The sequence below is a fragment of the Microtus oregoni genome, unplaced genomic scaffold, assembly GCF_018167655.1.
Source record: "Microtus oregoni isolate MIOR12 unplaced genomic scaffold, Mior012 000033F_ref0000390, whole genome shotgun sequence".
NCBI classification, from domain to species: Eukaryota; Metazoa; Chordata; class Mammalia; order Rodentia; family Cricetidae; genus Microtus; species Microtus oregoni.
Genome location: NW_024543092.1, coordinates 147,507 through 171,390, shown reverse-complemented (window position 1 = coordinate 171,390; position 23,884 = coordinate 147,507). Strand labels below are relative to the sequence as shown.

At 41.2% G+C, this 23,884-nt stretch overlaps 1 protein-coding gene across 1 annotated transcript; it reads left to right on the top strand.

Moving 5' to 3' along the window:
* Positions 1-918: 918 nt before the first annotated feature.
* Positions 919-1,492, top strand: LOC121466308 (V-type proton ATPase subunit F-like). The gene has a single exon (XM_041679974.1). The coding sequence runs from the start codon at positions 919-921 to the stop codon at positions 1,285-1,287; it is 369 nt and encodes a 122-aa protein (XP_041535908.1). The 3' UTR covers positions 1,288-1,492.
* Positions 1,493-23,884: the final 22,392 nt, after the last annotated feature.

Sequence of the window (23,884 nt, the reverse complement as noted above, 5' to 3'; positions counted from 1 at the left end):
CTGGTCTAATTTTGACATCAAGAGAATATTGACCTCAGAAAACATGTTTGGAGGTGTCCTTCAATAGATGCCATTTTGTGGAAGAATTTTAAAAATATTCAGTTAGATTTTCCAGTGAATAATGTGGTATGTCCTTCAGTATATGTATTGCTTTTATTGGTTACTGAATAAAGCTGATCTGGCCAATGGCTTAGCAAAGCAAAGCCAGGCAGAAACTCCAAAGAGAGATGGATAGAGAGAGAGAAAATAAGCAGAGTTAAGGAGACACCATGTAGCTGCAGAAGGAGGCAGATGTAGCTGCCAAAGGAGAAAGATGCCAGAGCAAAACCTTACTTGTGGGCCACAGCCTCATGGCAAAATATACAGATTAATAGAAATGAGTTATTCAAGATGTAAGAGCTAGCTAGAATTATGCCTGAGTCACTGGCCTAACATTTATAATTAATGTAGTTTCTCTGTGATTTTTCAGATCTGGATGGCTGGTAAATGAACAAACAGTCTCTATCTACAAAATGGTGCCCATACATTTGGGACTAATCCACATGGCAAGCCCATATTTCGGGTCCAGGTGCTTTTATGCCCGTTTGGTGTCAGAAGGAAAGTAGCTGAGAGAATGCCTGCAGCTCAGCATCCCTACCTAGGAAAGTAGCTGGATTGGGTGTATTAGGCATGCACAGGCTGAAAAGAATGGTGGATTCCTGTTACCATACACAGAGACATTTCCAGGCCAGAAAGCGTACTGTGTAGCAGATTTAGTTATTACTCAGACAAAAAGGATTTATGTGCTTAGCGGTGCTTCCCAGAGCTGAGGTGGTCAGCACGGCTCCCACCAAGCAGTCCCAGAACTGATGGTAAATGTACCTCTGCCATATTGAAAGGCCAAGAGAGGCTGCGGGGGCGGAGCATCACAGGTGCCGGATGAGCTCTCCGCTCTGCCGAGGTAAACTAATCGCGGTGATTGGAGACGAGGACACGGTGACGGGTTTCCTGCTGGGCGGCATAGGGGAGCTTAACAAGAACCGCCACCCTAATTTCCTGGTAGTGGAGAAGGATACTACCATCAATGAGATCGAAGACACTTTCAGGCAGTTTCTAAACAGGGATGACTTTGGCATCATTCTCATCAACCAGTACATCGCAGAGATGGTTCGGCATGCCCTTGACGCCCACCAGCGTTCCATCCCAGCTGTCCTGGAGATCCCATCCAAGGAGCATCCCTATGATGCAGCCAAAGACTCCATCCTGCGCAAGGCCAAGGGCATGTTCACGGCCGAAGACCTGCGCTAGGGCTCCTCAGCCGCCAGCCCCCTCTCACTACCAGGCCTCTCCCCGTTTGCCATCCTCTATTTAAGTTTCAAGCCTTGGTTTCCAGCCCCTCCCTTCCTCTTCGCTGAGTGGCTCCTAGGCTGTTGGGGTTCTGCTGTTCAGATCCAGGCTGGTTAGGGAGAGAAAGCCCAACCATCTTCTCTCTCCACCCCTCCTCCCTGTGCTGTTACACGGTGTCATTGTTGATATTAAAAGAATATTCTCTCCAAAAAAAAAAAAAAAAGAAAGGCCAAGAGAGGTAGAGACAGCATCCAGGGCTGCCACAACCACACTGCTTACCATTTTAAAATGCTTCTTGTCAGAAATGGGTTTCAGATACACAATAAGACAGATTCAGACATAAAAGACCTCTAAATGAGACATAGTATGTTTAAAAATGTACATAGGCTTGGGAAAGAGAGGAAAAAGAGTATAGACAGTTATAAAAAGAAGTAAAGTCTTTAAAGAGACAGTAAAGGTAATATAAAAGAGTACAGACAATCATAGAATAAAGGAGTAAATAAAAATAAACCACATAAAGATGGAAAATATACAGAGAACTAGATTATACATATTATTGTGTTTTCTTTGAATTTTTTGACTGCAGAGGGACATTTATTTCTGGGGGGGGGCTGCTAAGTTAAATCAACATAAAGGTATCTTGACTTCAGAATTTGAGTCTATATTGCTTTGGAAAAGAATTTCTGCATTCATTTTTTTTCCACAGAAGATGAGAACCTGTGGGTTGTTTCCAGTCTAATGTGTTTTGGTAGAACAAGACCTCCCAAAAGGTCTCCATGAATCCCTAAAAATACTTGCCCAACAAACAGCAGGAAGCAGTTTGGAGAAAACAATGCCCAAATTCCCAAAATGATTGTTTATAAATGTTTGTTTTCATTTTAAAGGGTGATGTGATATATAGAGATGAATACTTTGCATTGGGATGGATCTTAATCTATTGATACAAATTTAAGGTCAATTTTGTTGTATGTATTTCTGTTCTTTCTTAAGATATTATGTTTAGACAGCTCATTTTAAAATGTAATGTCTAATTTAAAAATGCAGATTAACAGGTAGTCATTTATAATAGTCAAACTTGTAGTCATATTAGTTAGGTTTTCTAGATATATAGAGATATATTTCAGTTAAATAGATAATCTTCGACACTTCAAAGACCTATGGAATATGGCATTTAAAATGTTCTAAGAACTTAGACTTTTCTCGACAGTGAGACCTGTCTGCTTCTGGTAGCACCAATACGTCAGAGAAATTGATGGGCATTGAAAAAAAACATTATGGAATTTGCCTTCAATGCAACAAAGCTAGCCATTTGGGCAAGAAACTGCTCTTTCCTGAACTGCTTGATGGTACACTATATAAACTGGACATGCAAGATCCACAGAAAAACAACTGCTAAACTTGCCAAAAGAAGGTGAGACAGTACTTTAGGGTTCCTGCTCCACCGAAGAAACTGCCAGACATTCTGCAGGACACAGAAGGAAGTGACTGACAAACTGCAAATAAAGACGAAGTAGACTTTCAAATTTCCTGCTTCCTGGAAAAGTCTACCAGACACTGTGGGCCTGTAAATTGAAGATGGATACCTCAACGTTACAGAAAAACTTTGGATGATTGTCCAGTAAGTAAAATGTCTCTGTCAATTCTAAAGTTTTGGAAGTTGCTTACAGTACTATTCCTGTTAACTTAGGTAATATATACTTCTGGGGTCTTTGAAGAGTTGTAGACAGATAGTTATCATTTAGTTATGATAAAAGATAAATTAGATATGAAACTTTAGACTCAGAAAGATAAAATAGATGATAGTATATTTCCTTTAATTTTGCCAGATACAAATAGACTAAATGTTGTAACTATAATTCTTGGTTGAACCTGTTTTGCTATATGTAATTTTATTATATTAAAGTTAAAACCTTCCTTTTTATTTAGACAGAAAAGGGGAGATTATGAGGAATGTCTTCTGTATATATGTTGCTTTTATTGGTTACTGAATAAGGCTGTTCTGGCAAATGGCTTAGCAGAGTAAAGATATAAGTGTTAGCTAGAAATACACCTGAGTTACTGAGCAAGCAGTGTTGTAATTAAAATAGTTTCTGTGTGATTATTTGGGTCTAAGCAGTAGGAAAAGGAACAGGTAGTATCCAACTACAAGTGAAACATTTCAAAGCTTATCTTTGTTGGGGTATATTAATTACTGAACTCAGACCTTGTTGACGTGGGATTTCCCTCTGTATTCTGTGATTACCATTAATGAGAAAGGAGAGTGGAGTCAGAAAGACGCCATGTAGCCCGGCCAGAGACAGATGCAGGAACTTTAGCCAGTAAACCACAGTCACGTGGCCATACACAGATTAATAGAAATGGGTTAAATTAATATGTAAGAGTCAGTCAATAAAAAGCTAGAGCTAATGGGACAAGCAGTGATTTAATTAATACAGTATCTGTGTGATTATTTCAGTTCTGGGCAGCTGGGACAAACAAGCAGTCTACCTCTTATACCTTGCTAGTTGGAGATCTATTTATATTTCACTTTTTATCATGAGGTCTTAGTATATTACACATTTCTAAAAATGCATTCATTTATTTTACATTCTATACACAGTTGCTATGCCTCCATTGACTCTCAATATACATAGTCCCCTGCTTTCATCAATATCCAAGGTTATCTGTCACCTTATCACCTCATCGGCATTTATCCTATACCTTTTGCAGATTTAGTACATGTAGGAGTTGCAATTTGTGATAAAGAAGGGCATGTTTTTCTGTATACTCATGTTAAATGTCCCAAATGTAAAGCATCACCTTGGATAAAAGCAAGATGAGATGGTAATAGCAGTGTGTCATTCTAAGTGATAGCTTCTAAATGGTGAGAGCATTTCTATCCCCAGGCATCATCTCCAAGCTCCTCAGAACACATCTAGGATGGGAAAGAGGCAAAAATCCAGTCGACTTTTGACAGTAAAAGGATACATTAAGGCATGACTCTAACAGACGACACAAATCAAATTAACCAAACAAATTTTACTTCTCTTGAGTTATAAACTCACATAAATGTATACACGTTAAGCTCTCTGTCATGGACTGCAATGAACTTTTATTATGACTTTCTATCAGAGTGAGGAGCCTAAATTAGGCAATAATACCACAAATGAAGCCACTGTGGGCCACGGACAAAACAGCTAACCCACAAGTGACTTTCAAAGACTAAGTTTCTATGCACATGAATATTCAGAAAGTGAGAGTGAAAAGAGAGGGTACGTCTTAAAATGCACACGCTTTATAAATTCAAACTCTATCTTCAGACCTAGGGAAGTTCTCTAGCAATGGTAACATGAGAAAGTAAAAAAAAAAAAAAAAAAAAAAAAAAAAAAAAAAAAATCACCTCTTCATAAAGCATATAGACGACCAAGCAAATTTCCATCAAAGGCTGAGAGAGTGACCAGAAGGCCGACAACACATTGAAAAGTGCTTATTCTTGAAAATGACTGCAGTGTGAGGTTAAAACAGCAGAGTTACCCATGGTTCCACTAATGACCCCTCTTGTGTTCATGAGGTGACCGATGAAGAGAAGGCAGAAAATCAATAGTTTTCCTACCAGACACAAGAGACTTGCTTTGGGGCAAAGTCAAAGCACATTGCTTTGGAAAGTCCAAACAGAGAACAATCCATGTCTTCACTAGTTTCTTGTTAGGGACAAGCAGGGCACAATCAGAAATTCCACAAGGCGACCCTAAAGATGCAAGAGCAATTACAGGCCACAAGTGCTCTGCCTCTGGCTGTTTGCCTGGGAGTCCATGTCTATGCTTAGGCTGACCTGTGAGAACCTCACTGAAAGGTCAAACCAAGAGTATTATGCACAGAAGGTGTTTGGACACAACCTAACCTCTGCCCAAATCACTGCTTGATCCTAAGTTATACAGCTTTGGAGGCAAAAACTGGTAAGCAAGGATAAATAAGCAAAATTAGGGAGAATAAAAACAAACAGAAGCATCAGAAATATTCCTATGTGAAAAGAGATTTATTTTAAGCAAAACAGGCATAAAGTGAGGCGGGTGGGGAAAAAATCTAATTATTATAATACATTATTTATTTCAATGTGTGAAATGTCAAATTTTAATTAAAAATTATGAGAAAAAGGTTTGAGTGTGGCTCTTGAATGGAGAAAAAGTAGCAGTCAATGGAAGCTATTCTGAATGGGTAATAAACAGTTCAGTTGAGTAAAATATCACAACAGCAAACACAAACAGAGTCTCAATAGAGAAATTTGCAATGTTTAGAAACTGTCATTTGGGAATTTTTAGATCAATAATATCATAATTAAAGCAAAAATTTCTAATAAGAGCTCAACAACAAATTAACGATGACAGAGGAATTGATGAGCTTGAAGGTGAACTAATCTAAAGGTGTTGGGGGATAAATAAACACAAAGAAATAGACTTCAACTGGTCAGAAATGCCAAGCATAACAGCACTCTGGTACTGGCACTCTGGAAAGCCCAGGAAAGAAACAAACAAAATGCAGACATCCCTTTCAATAGCCAAGAGGGTTTATTAAGAAAATTTATAAGCGGATCCCAAATTATATGCAAATCCAACAGACCTAAAAGAACCAAACCCAGTTATATCAAGATAACAAAGTTGAAGGAATTACAATGATTTAAACCCTGCACTAAAACTATGACAAGAGAGAGAGAGAGAGAGAGAGAGAGAGAGAGAGAGAGAATAAATATCTGGCTCAGAACCAAGCCCTTGCTTTTACAGCTGGTTTCAAGAGAGACCTAGATAAATCAATGGAAGAAGAGTCATTGCTTCAACAAATGATGCTGAAAAACTTGTATTCACTTATGATAAAAAAATAATAAATTCAGACCTTTAATCTATCCCATATGCAAAAAATAAACTCAAACTGTAAGGACTAAGTCTGCAAATCTCTCCAAATAAAACTGAAGAAATGATTATTATGCTCTTTTGTTAAGTAGAGATATCTTGGGTGGAATACCAAAAGCACAAGTCTACAAAAGAAAAATGCCAGTAATAAAAAGGAAGACTTAAAAAAACAACCCAGACACTCAGAGAAAACACTTGCAATCATTTATTAACAAAGATTTGTATTGTGTGGCTGGAGTGATGGTTCATCAGGTAAAAGCACTTTCTGCTCTTTCAGAGGAGCAGAGATCAAATCCCAGCACCCATGTTGAGCAGCTCACAACTATCTGTAACTACATCTCAAGGTTATCTGACATCTTGTTCTAGCCCCCTTAGACATTCCCAAATGTGCACTAATACACGCAGAGAGAGAAAAGGATTAAATAATTATCAAATAAATAGTAAATATTTAAAAGAAAAATGTTTGTCTCTTTATACTTATGTTTATAAAGTGTGTAAAGAATTCTTCCCACTCAACAATACAAAAAGAAAACACACCAAAACTGAAAAGAATTAAACAAGCATTTTAACAAAGAAGACATTCAAATGGCTAATTAACTCTTGAAAAAATACTCAATCATTAGTCATTAGAGAAATACAAATTAAAACCACAATTCAATAAACTTCACATCTACTGGAATGGCTGCAGTCCAAAAGGCTAATAATAAAAGCATTGATGAGGATGTAGGAAAAACAGGAACGTTCAGGTATTGCTTGTGGGAATAAAGAATGGCGCAGCTACTTCAGAAAATAGTTTGATAATTTCTTAATTAAACCACATATAATCTAGTAATTCTATTCCTAGATGCCTATAAGAATTGGAGTTATATGCTCATGGAAATACTTAGATGTTAATGTACATCTAAGCTCAGGTCTATTGGCAATAGCCCCAGACTGAGAAAAATCCAGTGTCCATCTGACACCTGATGATGAACAAAACGTGGTATATGTCAGTACAGTGAAGCACAAAGTGCCAACAGAAATGAATTGCTATTTAACATCTATAATATGAATGAATTTTAAAGCACTATATTAACTGTTCCAATTTCCTTCTTTCTTGTTGTAATAGAACAGTCTATTCAAGAGCAACTTGGGGAGGGGATAATTTATTTGGTTCAAAGTTTCTAGTTCATCAGTGAAGGAAGCAAATGCAGAAATTCAGGACAAGAATCTGGAGGCAAGAGCTGAAGCAGAGACCATTTAGGAATGATGCTTACTGGCCCGATTTGACTTCAGCTCAGTCACCTTTCTTATAGAATCCCAAGACCACCTGCCCAGTGGTGGTACTACCCACAATGGGCTGGTCCCTCCTTCATCATTTAGCAATCAATAAAATGCCCTCACAGTCCAAACTGAGGGAGACAATTCTTCAGTTGGGGTCCCTTCTTTCCAGGTATGTCAAGTTGACAGCCAAGATTAACCATAACAATAACTTAAAGAAACCATAGGTATTACATGATGTATACTAAGCCAGATAGATTGATCAATGGGTAAAGACGCTTATTGCTGAGCTGAGCAAACTGGGTTTGAACCCTAAGACTCACACAGTAGAAGGAAAGAACCAATATCCACAGTTGTCTCTGACCTTCACACATGTGCCATGGCAAGTGTGCACCACACAGGTACATGTACATGCACACATATAATATACACGCAATAACATATAATCTTTAAAATAGCAGTATATGTTGTAAGGTGGTTTTGTTTGTTGTGTTTTGTTTTTGTACATCTGTATAAAATGTCTTAGGAATGCAAAATAAGAAGACTAGTTAATAGCCAGGCGGTAGTGGAACACAACTTTAATTCCCACACTTGGGAGGCAAAGGCAGGCAGATCTCTGAGAGTTTGAGGCCAGACTGGTCTACAGAGTAAGCTCCAGGACCGCCAGAGCTACACAGAGAAACCCTGACTGTAAAAATCACAGCAGGAGGAGGAGACAAGTTAACAGATTTAGAACCCACAGCCTCTACGGGTTGTTTCCTGTTACATAGTCTAGTCTTCTGAGATGCCACTTGTCAATAGTTGAGATTTCACTAGTAGGCACAGTTCTATGGCTCATGTCCAATTATCTGGTCAGTTTGTGCTTCATGAAGACATGTAAAATCCATTCTTTTTTGTCATTCTTCCAACAGCCACCAGAGAATGCAATCATGGAGGGGAGACTTTGCTCTCTGGTTCAGAGACCTGGAGTCAGCAACTTCGCAATTTTACTCAAACGCTTCCATTCCTACATTTGCTACCCCTAATAAAGTTTTCACTTGACAACTGTAATTAAGGAATGATGTATGGCTTGAGTTTGTAAATGATTGTTCTATAAAATAAAAACTAAACGAGGACATTGAATGATGAAGCCGAAAACCAGCTTTCTTTGCTATGGATATTTTTTTCATTACTTGTTCCATTTATTTTCTTACTATTATTAATAATTCTATTAATTGAGAGATTGATATGTGCCAAACATTTACCATTAATTTACACATATCACCTCGCATGGATTAGTCCTCCTGAGAACGATAATACAGTACACTTATTCTCATTTAATATATGAGGTACCAATGATTTAGCACAGAGTTTATCCAAAATCTCACAACAAATAAAATAGTAAAATCAGGAATAAATTTCAAATATTTCAGATTCCAAATAACTTATTTCCAAACAATAAATTATGGCAAGTGCCAGATTTTAAAATATCATAAGCCATGTCCTTTCTTACATGACTGTAGATAGTAGATAGATAGATAGATAGATAGATAGATAGATAGATAAGATGTATATATATATACATACATACCTTATCCACATATGTTTGTGTACACATATGCACACACCTAAATAACATGCAAATATCAGTTGTTATCTATAAGAAATGCCCCTTTTTCTCGAATCTTTAATTCCCCCTCCATCAACCATAGCTGTTTTGGAATTAGGATAACTCTGCTCTAGAAGAGCCCTAATATAAGAGATTGCTAAGACTCTAAAGAAGTTATTCCAATTCCACAGAGAGACTGTACTGTGCATGTTATGAATGTTTAAGACAGAGTGCACAGTCTGTCATGTCAAGTCTCATCTACATTAATGACAGATTATTTTTCTCCCAGAACTAGTGTTTTGAATATATCAGCTATGAAAAACAGGGGGACATTTTTTCAGAGCCATGCACACATATATACACAAATTGTGATCAGATCATAAAACATAGTTCTCGTAGCATTAAAATTCTGACTTTAATCTACAGAAACAAAAGAAGATACCCTTCACCAAATAATTTAGTGAGCAACAAAGCCCTTAATTCATCCCATATCATATCAACTATATGTAACACACAGAAATTCACATCTATTGAGCATCAACATGAGCAAAATACTGTGATAAATGTTATACATGAATTATGTAATTAACTTTCATCTCGGTTCAATATGAAAGCAATGATTATTAATTCCTTCTCAATATGAGGAAGATGTATCCAAAACAGAATCAGGATTAACTTTGCATATGCACTCCACTAGAAAGGAACAAAGCTTGGAATCTGAATCAGACCTCAAAAATGGAGCCAAAAGGCTTTATGAGTATGTACATATAGGACATATTTGCATTAAAACTTAGAAACCAAACCTCAGCAAGAAGGAAATTTAAATTCCTGTGGAGCAAGCATCAGAATGCCTAGAAGTCTATTCACTTGACAAAATATTAAAAAGATGATTTTTATAAGCATATTCAGGCTTCTAAAAATAATCTCTTCTATCAGTATGGTGAATCACACCTGAAATTCCAGCAGTGGGAAGCAGAGGCATGAGAAGTTCTGAGAGTTTAAGGTCAGCCTGACCTACAAAGTATTAGCCCAGTCTAGACAACAGAATGAGACCTTGTGTAAAAATACAAACAATTTGGGTTGGGGAGATGGCTTAGTGGGAAAAGCAACGGCAGTGCAAGCATGAGAGCCCACTTTTGAATCTTCAGAACCCACATAAAGACAGCACAGTAGCATGTCTGTGATCTCGCTGCTCCCCGGCAAGATGCACGGCAAAGAAGGGAGAAGTCTACTCATGCTCTTGGTAGGTAGAAGTAACATAGGAAAAACGAAAAGTTTACTAAAAGTAATCTACAGATTCAATGCAATGCTCAGAAAAATTCTTCAAAGACCTCAAAAGAACAATACTCAACTTCATATGGAAAAACAAAAACACCCAGCATAGCCCAGACAATCCTGGATAACAAAAGAACTCCTGGAAGCATCACAATCCCTGATTTCAAACTGTACTACAGAACTACAGTAATGAAAACAGCCTGGCACTAACATAAAAACAGACAGGAGGACCAATGGAATTGAATCAAAGACCAGATATCAATCCATATACCTACGAACACTTGATTTTTGACAAAGAAGTAAAAATATAAGATGGAAAAAAAGAAAGCATAACCGGATAATCAACATATAGAAGAATGCAAATAGATCCATATCTATTCCCATGCCCAAAACTAAAGTCCAAATGGATCAAAGACCTCAACATAAAGCCAACTACACTGAATCTCATAGAAAAGAAAGTGGAAAGTACTCTTGAACACATTGGCACAGGAGATCACTTCCTAAATATAACCCCAGTAGTACAGACCCTGAGAGCAACAATTAATAAACGGGACCTCCTGAAACTGAGAAGCTTCTGTAAAGCAAAGGACACTATCAACAAGACAAAACGGCAGCCTACAGATTGGAAAAAGATATTTACTAACCCCACATCAGACAGAGAACTGATCCCAAAATATACAAAGAACTCAAGAATTTGACATTAAAAGAACAAAAAAAAAAAATCAATAAAAAATGGGATACGGACCTAAACAGAGAACTCTCAACAGTAGAGTCTTAAATGGCTGAAAGACACTTAAGGAAATGTTTAACATCTTTAGCCATCAGAGAAATACCAATCAAAACAACTCTGAGTTTCCATCGTATGCCTTTCAGAATAGCCAAGATCAAAAACACTGAGGACAGCTGATGCTGGAGAGGATGTGGGGTAAAAGGAACACTCCTCTATTGCTGGTAGGAGTGCAAACTTGTACACCCTCTTTGGAAATTAGTATTGTGGCTTCTCAGAAAATTAGGAAACAATCTACCTCAAGACCCAGTGATATTGCTGTTGGTTTCATACCTAAAGTCATACCACAAGGGCATGCGCTCAACTATGTTCATAGCAGCATTACTTAAAATAGACAGAACCTGCAAACAATCTAGATACTTCTCAACCAAAGAATGGATAAAGAAACTGTGGCATATTTATGCAATGGAGTACTTATTTTTATATCCTAGCAATGCAAAAGCATACATGGACAACCTGTATATGGCAGTTCTGTTAAATTTGTCTATATCTGGGCTTCATGATCTAAGTTGCTGAAAACAATTGACCAGGTCTCTTCCTCAAGAGGGCACCAGATCTCATTATAGATGGTTGTAAACCACCATGTGGTTGCTGGAATTGAACCCAGGACCTTTGGAAGAGCAAGCAGTGCTCTTAACTGCTGAACCTGGAGTACTACACAGTGGTTAAAAAAAAATGACATTTTGAAATTTGCATGCAAATGGATGGATCTAGAAAAAAAATATTTAGTGAGGCAACCTAGACCCAGAAAGACAAATATAATACGTATTCACTCATAAGTGGCTTCTAGACATAAAGCAAAAAAAAAAAAAACCTATAGTCCACAACCTCAGACATCCTAGACAACAAAGAGAACCCTAAGAGAGACATATGGATCTACATAGGAAGGAGAAAAAGGTAAGATCTCCTGAGTAAACTGGAAGTGTTGGGGACATGGGAGAGGATAGAAGGTAGAAGGGGAAGGGGAGATAGGGAGGGGAGTAGAGAAAAATGTATAGTTCAATTAAAACAATTTTAAAAAGTAAGGAGAGAGAGAGAGAGAAAGAGAGAGAGAGAGAGAGAGAGAGAGAGAGAGAGAGAGAGAGAAAGGAAGGAAGGAGAAACCTAGAATCTTGAAGGGCCAGTCCCTTCTTAAAAAAATAATGCCAAAGAAGACCAACCCCTAAGGATATCCTTGGATCTCCATTCGTGCGCTTTGCCACATATGTGCCCACACTTACACAAATTCACACATGTATGCACACACATTATATGCTCAGAGATTTTTAAAACAAAGGTTTCGCTAACCTGTCAATTCATAAGGCTATGACTTTAAATAACACTCATAAAGCTTTTGCTTAAGGCTCTTAACCAAAATTAAAGCAATGGAAGGGATATTTGGAAATCGTAAAGGCGGTGTATTTTGTAGTATGTCTTTTTAACTTTTGAGAATGGAAAGCGCTGTTTGATCCATGTATGTACTAAAATTGTGTTGGCAAATAGTTTTCATCACTCAGCCCATCTCAACCAAAGCCTCTGCCTTAACAGCAACCCCGAGTTCTTCACCAGAAAGCAGTGATTGATTAACATTGTCTGTCTTGACAGGAGTGGAGCAGCATGCATGGCTTCTGTTTGACAACCCTGCCCTAGACAAACAAATGCACACCTCCTAAAATAGACTCCAAAGAAGTCTGTCTACAATCTGACCAAGAAGAAAGGAAAGTGTATGGGGGAATAAAGAAGGGAGGAGGGGAAGGAACTTGGACAGTTCTCATGATGATTAATTTTAGAATGGAGGAGTAGATATTAGACACTGACTTGAGACAGGCTGGTGAACCTTGTGGGACTGGTGGACAATTGCTAAGCTTCCTACATATCTTGCTTTTCAGCTATGTCTCCCCCACATCTCCTTCCTGTCCCACAGCAGCAGCACGCTGGTCCTTGCCACCATAACTCTGCTCCAGGTGCTTCCCTGTCAATATTTCCCTCTTTTTCCTTTCTATCAAACTACCCTTGCCCCATCAAGTTCCGCTTCTATGGTGAATCCCGCTAAGGCACCCAGAAAAACTTCAAGACTTTTTCAAGGGACATTAGCTTTCACCATGGTCTCTGGAAGACCTAGAAGGCTCCCCAGGTGAAACTGAAGATGGTCTGGCTGGCTAGTGGCAGAACTCAGGTTCTCCACTCAGCTCCTCCAAACTTCAGGGACCCTGTTGTTCCCTTCCAATCAGCAGCTGGAGTACTAGGTTGTTTTGTAAGGAGTCCCTCTTATCTGGTCCTCCCGATGACTGCCCTATTCTGCAGGCAGAATCTCTGGAGGAACAAAATACAGCTGTCAGGGGATCCTGCATTGGTACCAGCTCGAGCCAGGTAAGCCTCTGCTCTGAATGTCCTTTTCCCTCTCCATCAAAAGGGGTGACTAGACACCTCACCTATTGCCAAAGGTTGTTAGAGTCACAAGAAGGTGTTGCCCTTGTGGACAGTGTATAATTCATTGACCACAGTGCTTCCTGTAGCCCTCCCCAGTCTCCGTTCCATAAAAGGGGTGGATCTCATATTCTGGACTTTTGTCCTTTAGTTTACAACAGCTGACATTACCACAACCAACCACTCTGGCCTTCCCGTCTCCACTCCGTCTCAGAGTCCTCACCCAGCAAAACTCTGCACAGTATAAATACGGACATAGTAACATGTTTGTATGAGATTTGTTGCGCTCCCCCAGCTCCTTGTCAATGTTCAGGTTCATAGAGAAGAAGCATTGTTTCGACACCCAGTGCCATGTGGCGTGCGATGAAGCTGCCTTGCTTCTCTTCCTGACTGGATGCTGAAGAAAATGCCCCCCACCTGCCAGCATCTGAATGCTATAAATAGTGAGAAAAATAGAGAAGCCTTAAAAGCCCATTGGATTCAGAGACCTTCTTGGATGGCCAGTGTGGAAAATATTTTGCTAAAAACTAGGGAGTGTTGCAGCGACTGGCATCCAGGCGGACAGTGGAGTTAGTGTTTACCCAGCCTGTGGCCAGGGAACACTTGGCTGTTTATTCCAGGGAAGGGGATGTTGGGAGACACTGTTTGTCCAGTCAGAAGCGAGCTTTCAGACTGCAAGGCTACCTGTGACCAATTTTCAACTAAATTTATCTCTGGACTTTGTGTAAGTAATCCAACCTTAACCAAATCCTTTTGGCCTTCTCCATAGCCATGTCACAGAATCGTCACCAAAAATCTCCTGGCTCTGGCCCACAACGACGCTTCTGATTATTCAGCCAAATCTGAATCTGAGCCCTCGATGTGAGTTCTGAGGAAATAGACTGTGTTATGTTTAGCGCAGAAAATAACTATTGCTTATTAAATAAAATGGAATGGTATTTAACCAGGCATTTTCAAACATGTTTGCCCTTTGCTCCATGGTACAATGAATCACACATACTATTGAGTACCGATCATAACCAGTTTCATTTCATGAAAGCAATTTATGTTTTATTTCATTGCTTACTCAAAAGCATAGCTATGGCTAATAACTACTTTGATTGCCGTTTTGACACTGACCTGAAGAAAAAGTTGAGAAATGTATTTTATTTTCACTCTTGGGCACCCCAAGTGTGAGATCTTTTGATGAAATGTAACAGTTTAAGAGCAGAATGGCTCCAATAAAGTGCAAAATAAAATTGCTTCCCCTATTGTGAGCAGTGATTACTGTTTGCTAATCCACTTTCTTCTTTTCATTGGCACTAATTTTCATGAGCAATCCCACAGTTTTGTTTAGTTTTGTTTTGTTTGGCTATTATATCAGGCTGCTCGATTTAAAAGACAAGTCCTCTGAGGCTGTCAAAACACAGAGTGTAGAACTCCGACTCCGAAACAGTTCATAAATGTTTGACCAGGGCGAAAACAAGGCATGAAGCTTTGTGAGGCGGGTCCTGCGTGTTTCTGTCGCTAGCACATCCTCGTTTGTTTCTGCGTCCTTAACGACTTTCAATCTTTTACGGATTCCTGGTGAATAGTGGCTGTAATCCCATCTCATAGAGGATAAAATTCCTGGTGGAAGGAAAGAGTCAGGAGCACAGTAAATTTCACAACCAAGATTTTACCCCGCCCGGAGTCTGAGCCCCATGCCAGGGCTTTTTCTGCAGGGCCTGGAATCTCAGGAGGGCAGGAATCTGCAGACCCAGCTCCTTGTCAACTTGACAAATGTGTTAAAGTCACAGATAAAAGCCTCCATGTTAGGCTGTCAAGGGGTCAGTTCGCCTGAGCCCTTCTATCCTCTGCGCTCCTCTCTTAGGCAGAGGCCCTCCGTGAGCTCCGTTGCTGCGGCAACATGGTTCAAACGTGAGGGAGCCCCAGCTCCAAAGATTTGGACTGTTGGTTGACGCATACGTGGGACAACCTATGCCAATGCAAAACCCCCAGAACTGAGTTTGATTCGTCTAGGGGTGCACCAGTCAAGAACCCCAAGGTACCCCAATTAGGAACTAGGGCCTAGAGAATGGGGCGCATGGAAACTGCTGCCAGGATAAGCCCAGGCAATAGCAGAGAATTCTCCAAGATGAAGAGGCGCACAGCACACTGGCGATAAAGGAAAACAGGAAAAAAACAGGTGAGAGAGAGCCTGAATTCCAAACCGTTGTTCAGTTGTCTCTGCTGTCTCCTTTTTTCTTGGTATTTTTGCTATTTCATTTTGTAGGCTGCAGTATGGAGTAATGCATTTTATCACAGCATCGTCATATGCATGCCTGTGCCATTATGCTTCGCTGTCATTCCTTCCCCTCCCCGCCACCTTCCCTGCCCTCTCCCTGCCTTCCAGCTGGTTCCCCCTTCCCCTTCTGATTTCTTAGTATATGTATTCTCTAGTTCCTACCCACTTTCATGATCCTCTGTCTACATTCATGGCCTAAATATACACACATATAAACATATGCCCCTGCACACACACACACACACACACACACACACACACACACACAATATTAAATTTAGTTTTGGCCTATGAACAAAAACATTCAGCATGTGCCTTCCTGAGTCTCCACTTATTTTGCTTAGCATGGTTTCCAGCTGTATTCACTTTCTCGCAAATATCAGTTCATTTTTCTTTATGCTTCATATAATTCTATACATGACCCGTTCCCTTGATCCATTCATCTGCTTATGAACATCTGAGCAGGTCCAATTTCCTGGCTATCGCGAGTAACGCCACAGCAAACGTGGCTATGGAAGAATGTCTGTGTATGTTCACTGAGAGCGTTTTGCATATAGCACCACCCACCCATCCGCACGCACATTTGCCTCCTGGAAGCGTCATGCTCTATGAGTTTAAGGCTGAAAAGAACAATGTTTATATGGCTTGTCTTAAGTTGGACTTTGTAGACCGCCGTCCCCAATGCCTCTTCAGTTATGACAAAAGAGTCACAACAATAAGTAGTCATCCTGCTGTCCGGCCACCACATCACTACCAGGAACCACTGAAAATGCAAATATATTAGCAGATGCCACTGTTCTTGGAGTAGTGAAAAGAGGAGACAAAGAATGTGGGAACAAAGAGAAGGAAAGGGAAGCGACGGGATAAATTCACAGTCGCAGTATGAGCAAGGACACGGGAGGGCTCCGACTCCAGACCAGAGCTACACAAGGTCTGCATTACTCTGCAAATGACGTAGCCTGTCTACACCAGTGTTCGTCCTTGACCAACGCTCATCAGGCCAAAGGGATGGCGCAGTGCCGTCGAGTGGGCTGTGCTTGCAGAGGACCTGAATTCAATTCCCGGCACCCATATCAAGAGGCTCATACCCGCCAGCTGTTTCAGGTCCAGGGGATGCAACACTGTCTTCTGTCCTCTGCTCGCATCACATTTGAGTGCACACTCACATACACACACACACACACACACATACACACAGAAGAGTAATAATAAGTATAAAAAATCTGGCTCACCTTTTTTTTATTTATTGCTAAAAATAAATAAATGAATAAGTTTGACCATTGCTTCTTCTGAACTCAGAAGGAAACATTAGGCATCATCTTGTCCAACTTGCTGCCCAATGCAGAAGCCTCTCCTTGTGGTCTCCGTCAGTCTAAAGCCAACTGTGGCATGTGATGCTTCCAGCCTGATGAAATGGCAGTCACTCTCTTAGAGCTATAACTATTAGGAATTTACTTCTAGAATAAAGCCAGAATTGCTAAGAGTTTCCTTCAAAGTAAGTCTCTTAAACTATGGGATCGGCCTGTGACTGGTGTATCTCTGGAGATCCTGCCAACTCTAGTGTCGCTATGGCCCATGTTTCAGAAACTGATACTCTGAAACTGTCAACCAAGCCATTCCTCAAGTCTTTCCCCAGAAGAAAAGCTGCAGGACTCTCCCATGTCTCCCCTTCAAGCGCACACCTGATTTGTACATTTGTTTTCTACTTACAAAAGCCAGGCATAGTCAATAGTCAAGGCAGCAGAATTGAAAAGCAAAAAGCCCTAAAATTTCAATTTGGCTATTAGCATATTGGTATACGTCTTCCTGCTATTTCTTTCTTACACTGATACAGATTTTTCATCAAAATAACATCAAGCTACATACATCATTCTGGAGCTTTCTTATTATGGTGAATTAACTAGAAGATAAAGATACTAGAGCCCAGGGGCTTATCACACTCCAGGATAATGTGACAGAGACTGACTGGCAAGGAAATGAATGAATTAGAAACCCCTGCATAATCAAATATGATTATGCAGGCTCGTTAATTTGGGGATTCAGTCTTCTGACTATGAGTCTTCATTATTTGCAATCTTAAGAGTGCTTTTGAATCTTAAAAAAAAATATTGAGAGCTGTTAGGTTTATCTAATTAAATAGTCATAAATGTAAAAGAGGCACAATCTTACGTTCATCTATAATAGTCACAAAAACCCATAAATGGCTGTCATATGCCCTAGTGAAACACAGAGAGATTACATCTCTGCGGTATGGCTAGAAATACTTGCCTAATAGCTCCCTGCATCCAGGGGAATCGGGTTAGTTTTGTAATCTTGGAGGGTATCGGTACATCTTAGCTGTTTATCCATAATAACACGGGGAATGAGGTTCAACAGGTCTGCAAACACAGCGTAGTGGCCAGGTGTGGCTGGCTGGGAAGACAGGCTGGCTCCCAGGAGTTCAGCTGGACAGATAAAGCACGTGGCGTGCGGGACATCTGCTCTTTCTCTAATTGCTGCTCTGACAAAGCCACTGAGCATTTTGTGAAAAGGCCCGTGCTGGAGTCCCCTGTGTCCCCATGGTCCTTCTCAGAGACAGGTCTGTCAAAATAACTCTGCTATTGCTTGAAATTTACATGTCTGCCCGTGGCCACATTTGGAAAACTTGGTCACCAACCTGCGTGCTAGGAAGTAGAAGAATCATTAGGGAATGGAGCCGAGTGGAAGGAAGTTAGGTTTCTGGAGGCATGCCCTGCAAGGAGACAATGGGAACTCGCCTCTCTCTTTCTCTCTCTCTCCTTCCTGCTTGAGTCTATGGTCAGGTAAGATGTTTACTCAGCCACATGATTCTGCCTTAACATCCTGCCTCTCTCTACAGGCTCAAAAACAACAGGACCAAAACCTCTGAATAAAATTGATTCCTTTTTGTTTGTTTGCTTGTTGTTTCAGTTTTTGTTTTGGTTTTCAAGACAGAGTTTCTCTGTGTACAGCCCTAGCTGTCCTGGAACTAGCTCTTGTAGACCAAGCTGGCCACGAACTCACAGAGTTCTTCCTGTCTCTGCCTCCCAAGTGCTGAGATTGAAGGCGTGCTCCACCACTGCTCAGCCAATAAAGTTCATTCTTTTTTTCTTTCTTTCTTTCTTTCTTTCTTTTTTTTTTTTTATTTTTGAGAGAAGGTTTCTCTGCGTAGCTTTAGAGCTTGCTTTGTAGCCAAGACAGACCTCTAACTCACAGAGATCCGCCTGCCTCTACCTCCCAAGTACTGGGATTAAAGGAATGTTGCTACCACTGCTAATTCTTAAAAGCTGGTTTTCTACAGTAGCTTGACATGAGGAAGGAAAGTTGTCTACCAACAACCCCATGTGAGAGCTGTGTCCCATTCCTATCCACTGTCTACCACCAGTCTTACCCAACCCCATTCAGTTCCCAGAACCCCAGTGAGATGAGAATTGCTAACCCACCATAAAGAGAAGTAACCAAACTAAAACCTTCATTGAACAGGCTCGCCTCACCTGGCAGCCAGGAAGCAAAGAGAAAAAAAGAGGAGGCCAGGTTCGCAGAGTCCCCTTTCACCAGCATGCCTTCAGCAATCTCATTTAGTGACACTCGTCCACCACCTGCCGAAGATTTCACGACCCACCCTTAGCGCCACAGGCAAGTGACCAAGTTTCCAGTATGTAGCCTCAGGGGATATCTGAATTCCCAACCACTGATTCAGACATTTACTGACTATCCCCTGGATCCTAGGTATCCAACACTGCCTGGGTGTTGGAGACTGAAGGCCTGCTCTCATTCTGGAGGGCAAGGTAAGAAGAAAGCAAATAAGTGTGCCAGCGAAACGCACAGGGTAATCTTGGCAACAGTCCTGTGCCACCAAGTCCAACAGCTTGGTAATAGACTAAGGTGGGGTTGGGGGAGAGGCTTGTTGGGAGCGAGTAGTCAGGAAGCCGTCTCCGAAAAGGAAAATCTCAGCCTAAACGCGTGTGAGAAAAACATCCAGAAATGGGAACGTCTGAGGGAAGAGAGCAAGCAAGCACAGAGGTCCTGAGGCACGAGCAGACAGACGTAGGACATATGAGGAAAGAAAGCAGGCCAACCATGTCCAGAGATTGTTTTTAAGGTGAGAATGGTGTGCAGTAAATCTAGAGGTTGGCCAGATTAGGCTAATACTCGCAGGGCATAATGAAGAGCTTGCTGTTTTATTCTATTATCTATGTGATGAAAACTTATCGGAGATATAAAGCAAGACAGAAATATGATTGGATTTACATTTTTCAGAGATAGAAATCTCAGTGTTACTCTAAAGCCTGGGGCCGTCGTGTATTTCAGAGAAATGGGGCGGAATGAAAGACCACGGGCATAGTTCAAGAAGAAGCTAGCAGGCCCTTGATGAGCTGAGAACTGGCGTCCACAAAAGGCAGTCCACAAAATACCAGGAGGGCAATGGCTCAGAGGTTTCCTGGTCTCACCCGTCAAGCCTGAACACAGAACCCAAGGAGTCCAGTTGACTAAAGTAAGCCAGTAACCGCTTCTTGGGTAGGCAAATGTGGTAGACAGCCATACTAACAGCAGGAACTAGGGGAGATAAAGAAGGCAGAGCTCAGCCATGGTTTCTGATGGAGAAAGAAGGGACGGAGCCTGAGATGAAAGGCTGGGGAATAGAAAATTCAACGAAGATACTGACACCAACTCTACTGCCGAGAAAGGGAAGTGGGATCTGACTGGTGCTGGGGGAATACTGTCAGACCTGGAGGTGGTCACATTGGTAGTGCTGTGTGGATTCCACTCTGGGCAAAGGACTGAGGACCAAGCAGTAAGAACGTACAGGAGGATGCAAGCTCCAAGTTCAGCGTGAATTCTTCCTGGACTCTTATTCCTGTTCATCTAGTTCACTTCACCTAGGTACACGTCGTGTTTCTTTCATAGGTTTGCTGAAAGTTTTCAAGATTATCCACATCACAACTACAGGCAAAATTCACTATGTGTGTTCTGTTAACTTAGTGGATTTCATAAATCTGTTTAATTTCCCAGTCCTTCCTCTCCAAATTTGCTGCTGTACCCATGTTCTCGCCTTCTTTTCAGCTCCAGACTCTCTATGACCTTGTTCCCTTCCTCTCTTTTCCCTCTTTCCTTTCCCCCTCCTCAGTTTTCTGTGCCCCTTCCCCCTTCCTGGGCTTTTTTTGTTTAAACATAGGTAAATAAAATAAAATACTCAATTTTCAAGGAAAACAACAATATAATATAAATCCATGTTTTCTTTGAGTTTATCTTTTATATTTCATTGTGTTTGAAAACAGCATTTGTGTTTCTCAGGGCTTCGGGCACGTTTTCTATGATATAGGATTTCTTTTTGAAAATTTGCTAAGAGCGATTCTTTTTCTTTTTCAATGATTCATTGATCTTTTCTACAAGCTCATTCATTGTTTGAGTTTAATTCACTTGGATCTCATGAAGACGTGAAATCACTTACATCAGCCCAGGGTTCCCTCACTATCTCATTAACTTGTGTTTCAGTTTCTTTGAATGGTGTTTCTTTTATACTATTTAGGCCTGTGAGCCTCGCGAGAACTGCAAAAGGAAAACAGGAGCCGAGAAGTTCTGCCTTCTGTGTCATCTGTTAGCATTGCACCATCTGCCCCAGGCAACTGGCCTATCCCTTCCCTGTTTCTCTGGGTAGTAAACAGATTTACTCAAAGGGAAAAAGAAAGGGAGAACAAAGGGCGTGCTGCATAGGGGGCTGGGAAGGGGGTGGAGTGGTACCCAGGGTGCAGGAGCCCAGGCTGTTTTCCACACACTGCTGCTCAGCTCTCAATCCACCTGCTCGCTCCCCTGTCAGCTAAGGCCTCCCTAATACAGCTCCCTTCAAACCAGGGGTAATACACAGACAGTTAGCTCTGTCTGTGAATACCATAAAGTAAGATTGGTGTCAATCATTTTCGGCTTCCAAAACCCAGCTCCTGCCCGCCATGCCTCAGCTACACTAGCTCCTTTGAGCCTGCCCCCTCCCTGTCACACAGCTCACTCCTGAGACTCAGGAAACATCTCCTTTCCCTGTGCAGCTGTATCACACATGGCACTTCCCTCTGTTGGTTTCTTATTTTTTTTTTACATCTGATTATTAATTAACTAGGACTATATTGATTTACTAAGGGTGCTGCAACTCATTATAAAATCTGTACACTAATAAGTATCAAATATGCATTGAGCTTTGGAAGTCCCTAGTTTGAGATTATGGTATACTAAGTGTACACAACGTTAGTGTCTCTGGGGACTGTGAGAAAGCCCATTGTATCTGTGACTAGACTTCTGGGGAATTGCTGGTAATCTTTGTTGGCTTTTGGCTTGTAGACACACAGCCCTTGTCTCTGCTGTCACAATCCCTGCTATCTGGCAGTGGAATTAAGGGTCCATCCCACCTATGTCTCCTCAACCCGAAGTTGTTTTTTTTTTTTAAGTCATGTTCAGAGATGCTGTAGGTAAGAGCTTCAAGATATAAAGATTACTTAAAGCTTAAGTCTTTCACTTTTTTGATTCTCTTTAGATTTAGAGGAAAACTAAAAATCTTTTCATGATTCAGTTGCTTAAGTTTTGTTACTCCAAACTCAAAACACAAATAGATAGCCCAGAAAATCCAACTTTTCTTTAGTAAGATTTTAATGTTTTTGTACTTGTATTGAGCAGGTAAGACAAGTTTCCAATCCCAATGGACTCTTGGTGTTCTCCTCCCTTGCTGTGTTTCCTTGATGTTGAGCCTCATGGTCAAAGTCCTACCCCTCCACTCTTCTAACCTTCTACCCTCCTACCCTTCCACCCCCCCCCAACACCTCCCCACCTTTCTGAACCATTTTCTCCTCTGGCTATACCTCCTTGCTGCTGAGCTTTGTGGTCTGTAGGCCTGTTCTCAGTATCTCAGTATCCCAGCCCTTGACTCCCCAGGACCTGGATCCACATTGTTTTACATAGGTTGTTTTCATTTTGCCTTCCTCTACCTTACTTTCTTGGGCAGAGTTTTGGTGGTTTTGTTTTCTGGTAAGTTTTTGAAACAGGCTCTTCTCAGTCTGTAGCCCAAGTTTGCCAGAAACTCCCAGCAATCCTCCTGCCTCTGATGCCCAAGCGCATGGATTACAAATAAAAACAGAAATGCTCAGGTTCTTCTTTTTTTAAAAAAAAATTCAAAAGTGACTGTATGGGCATGTGCTGCCTTCTCTGTAGCCTGAGCTTATGAGGTCTGACTACCAAGCTCTGCTGTTACTTGTGGATTAAACCCCGTATTCTGTAAACATACCTTAGCCATATGCAGAGTTTACTATTGCAATCAAAACTTACAACAAAGGCAATCTGATATAAATGTAACGACATGTATAATGAGTATTGTGTTGCTATGTGCTCATAAACCATAAGCAGCTCAAATAAATGCCTTTTAATGCCTAATTTTTACATACACAATGGAAGCATGTCGTTTTTAAGCTCCTTTGGAGAGGCTATAATTAATATTCAGGCAGCCAACAGCTCCCCTACCACATACAATTCAAACAGCAAAGTTCCTGGATCCCACTTTCCAGTAATTATTATGCAGCTACATTTGAGCACTTGATGCCAAGCCCTGGACCAGGTGCTTTCACACAAGGGAAGCAACAGCACCACCTCCAGCACCAAGCAACCTGAGGTCCCTGCTTCTCATTCCCGGTCTATAGTATTGAGGCCTGGAGACTCTTGAGTCCACTTCTGACCTCATCCTGGCTCCCAACTTCACTCATTACCAGACCTTAAAGTTCCATCATTAGGAGTATGCCCTGCCCGGTACTTCCTAGTCCCTGGCTTTGTGTCCATACAAACTCTGGTCTCTGCACCCATGGGTTACTGATAAATAAAACAGTGTCTCAGAAAACTTCTTTCTGAGACGCACAGAGGCGGAGCGGCGGCGGCCAGACGCGGCGGAGCGGCGGCGGCCAGACGCGGCGGAGCGGCGGCGGCCAGACGCGGCGGAGCGGCGGCGGCCAGACGCGGCGGAGCAACACCGCATACAGGAAGAGGCTTTCGGGGACCGGCGCAGAGGCAGACCCAAGCGGCGGGAACAGGCGTGCAATAAGGAGAGCAGATCGCCCTACTACAAT

Excerpts from the sequence above, each read along its gene's own strand:
- LOC121466308 (XM_041679974.1), top strand. The coding sequence starts at position 919 with ATGAGCTCTCCGCTCTGCCGAGGTAAACTAATCGCGGTGATTGGAGAC.